Source organism: Etheostoma cragini, chromosome 12, assembly GCF_013103735.1.
Source record: "Etheostoma cragini isolate CJK2018 chromosome 12, CSU_Ecrag_1.0, whole genome shotgun sequence".
Lineage (NCBI taxonomy): Eukaryota > Metazoa > Chordata > Actinopteri > Perciformes > Percidae > Etheostoma > Etheostoma cragini.
Genome location: NC_048418.1, coordinates 1,821,487 through 1,823,117, shown reverse-complemented (window position 1 = coordinate 1,823,117; position 1,631 = coordinate 1,821,487). Strand labels below are relative to the sequence as shown.

Here is a 1,631-nt window from a genome sequence, read left to right as displayed (position 1 = left end):
TGTTGCTGAAAGGTGCTCTACAGATAAAGCAGCCTTGCCTTGCCTTGCCTTCTGTTCCTGTTGTCCTCGGGTCAAATTTGACCCTTTTTCAAAGTTTCTATATCATACATTTCAGTTTCCTTTCCAACAAAGTTCCCAAATATAACACAAATGGTTCCAAAAAAATCAAAACGGTAACCATATATTGACAAAACTTTGACATACAATGTCTGTTATCTAACATCAAACATGGAGACAAATTTAAATTAGAGTTAAAACTGAGTTTAACTCTGCAGTGTCTCCATGAACTAAAAACCCAAGTCCAACATAGAGGGGCTGAGTGAACGTGGTCTGGACTCTGTGGAGGAGAGTCGTTGTGTTATCAGAGACGCTGTAGAAGGACAGAGTACCTGCACTGTGATCCAGGTACACTCCTATTCTGTAGGACTTGGGACCTGGGACGGGAGTTTGGACTTTGTTGAACACAAAATCAGAACCGTTTTTGTTGCAAACTAACGCCCACGATTCATCATTGCTTCCAAATGCAGCTTTTCTGCTGATGTTCTTGTATGCGACTGCTACAGTAACTGTATTCCTTCTCCACTCCACCTCCCAGTAACAACGTCCAGTCAGACTTTCTCTACTCAGGACCTGACACCAGTCCTTGAATCTGTCTGGGTGATGAGAATAAGACTGTTGTTCTTCCATTACTGTTGCTCTTCTGTTCCCCTCAGATAATAACAGCTGTGTGTGCGCTGTGTTTGGATCCAGTGTAATTTCACATGAATATTTAAGGAAGTCATCTCTGGTCTTGGGCTCTGGTTGTGACAGTAAAACCTCTACTTCAGTCACAGTCAGTGAGATGTTTGTCCATTTCTCATTTAGAAGCTCCTGTAGTTTATCTCTGGCTTCTAACACGGCCGCTGTCACATCCTCAAAGTAGCGCAGAGGACGGATATTGATGCTGGATGTAGATTCACTGAGTGGTGACAGTGAGGAGTAGTTGTGGAGAAACTGGTTGTGATCCTCTGTGTCTGAGAGCTTCTTCATCTCAGCGTCTTTCCTCTTCAGCTCAGTGATCTCCTGCTCCAGCTTCTCCTGAAGCTCTTTGACTCGACTCACTTCACTTTTCTGCTGAACTCGGACCATCTGCTCCACATCAGAGCTTCTTTTCTCCATGAGACGGATCAGCTCAGTGAAGACCTTCTTGCTGTCCTTCACTACTTTATCAGCAGAGAGATTGATAGCCTCCACCTCCTGTTGAAGCAGCTTCACATCTTTCTCTCTGTCCTGGATTCTCTGCTGGATGTGTTCTCGACTCCCCTCGAGCTCTTTCTGCCTCTCAGTCCTTTCTGCTGCAGTTGAGACTGTGTCGTGGCCTTTATGTTCATCCACAGAGCAGAGATAACAGATACACTGCTGATCAGTACGGCAGAACATCTTCATCACCTCATCATGACGAGAGCAGATGTTCACCTGGAGCTTCTTGGAGGGCTCCACCAGCTTGTGTTTCTCAAAAGCAGGAGAGTCATAATGAGGCTGAATGTGTTGATCACAGTAAGAGACCAGACACGCCAGACAGGACTTGACTGCTTTCAGTTTTCTCCCAGTGCAGAAATCACAGGCCACATCTTCAGGTCCAGCATAGCAGT

The 1,631-nt window shown here is 45.3% G+C and overlaps 1 protein-coding gene across 1 annotated transcript; it reads right to left on the bottom strand.

The window, feature by feature from the left end:
- Positions 1–240: 240 nt before the first annotated feature.
- On the bottom strand, positions 241–1,625 carry LOC117953966 (tripartite motif-containing protein 16-like). Its single transcript, XM_034887384.1, has one exon. It carries the CDS (start codon positions 1,423–1,425, stop codon positions 241–243), a length of 1,185 nt encoding a protein of 394 aa, XP_034743275.1. The 5' UTR covers positions 1,426–1,625.
- Positions 1,626–1,631: the final 6 nt, after the last annotated feature.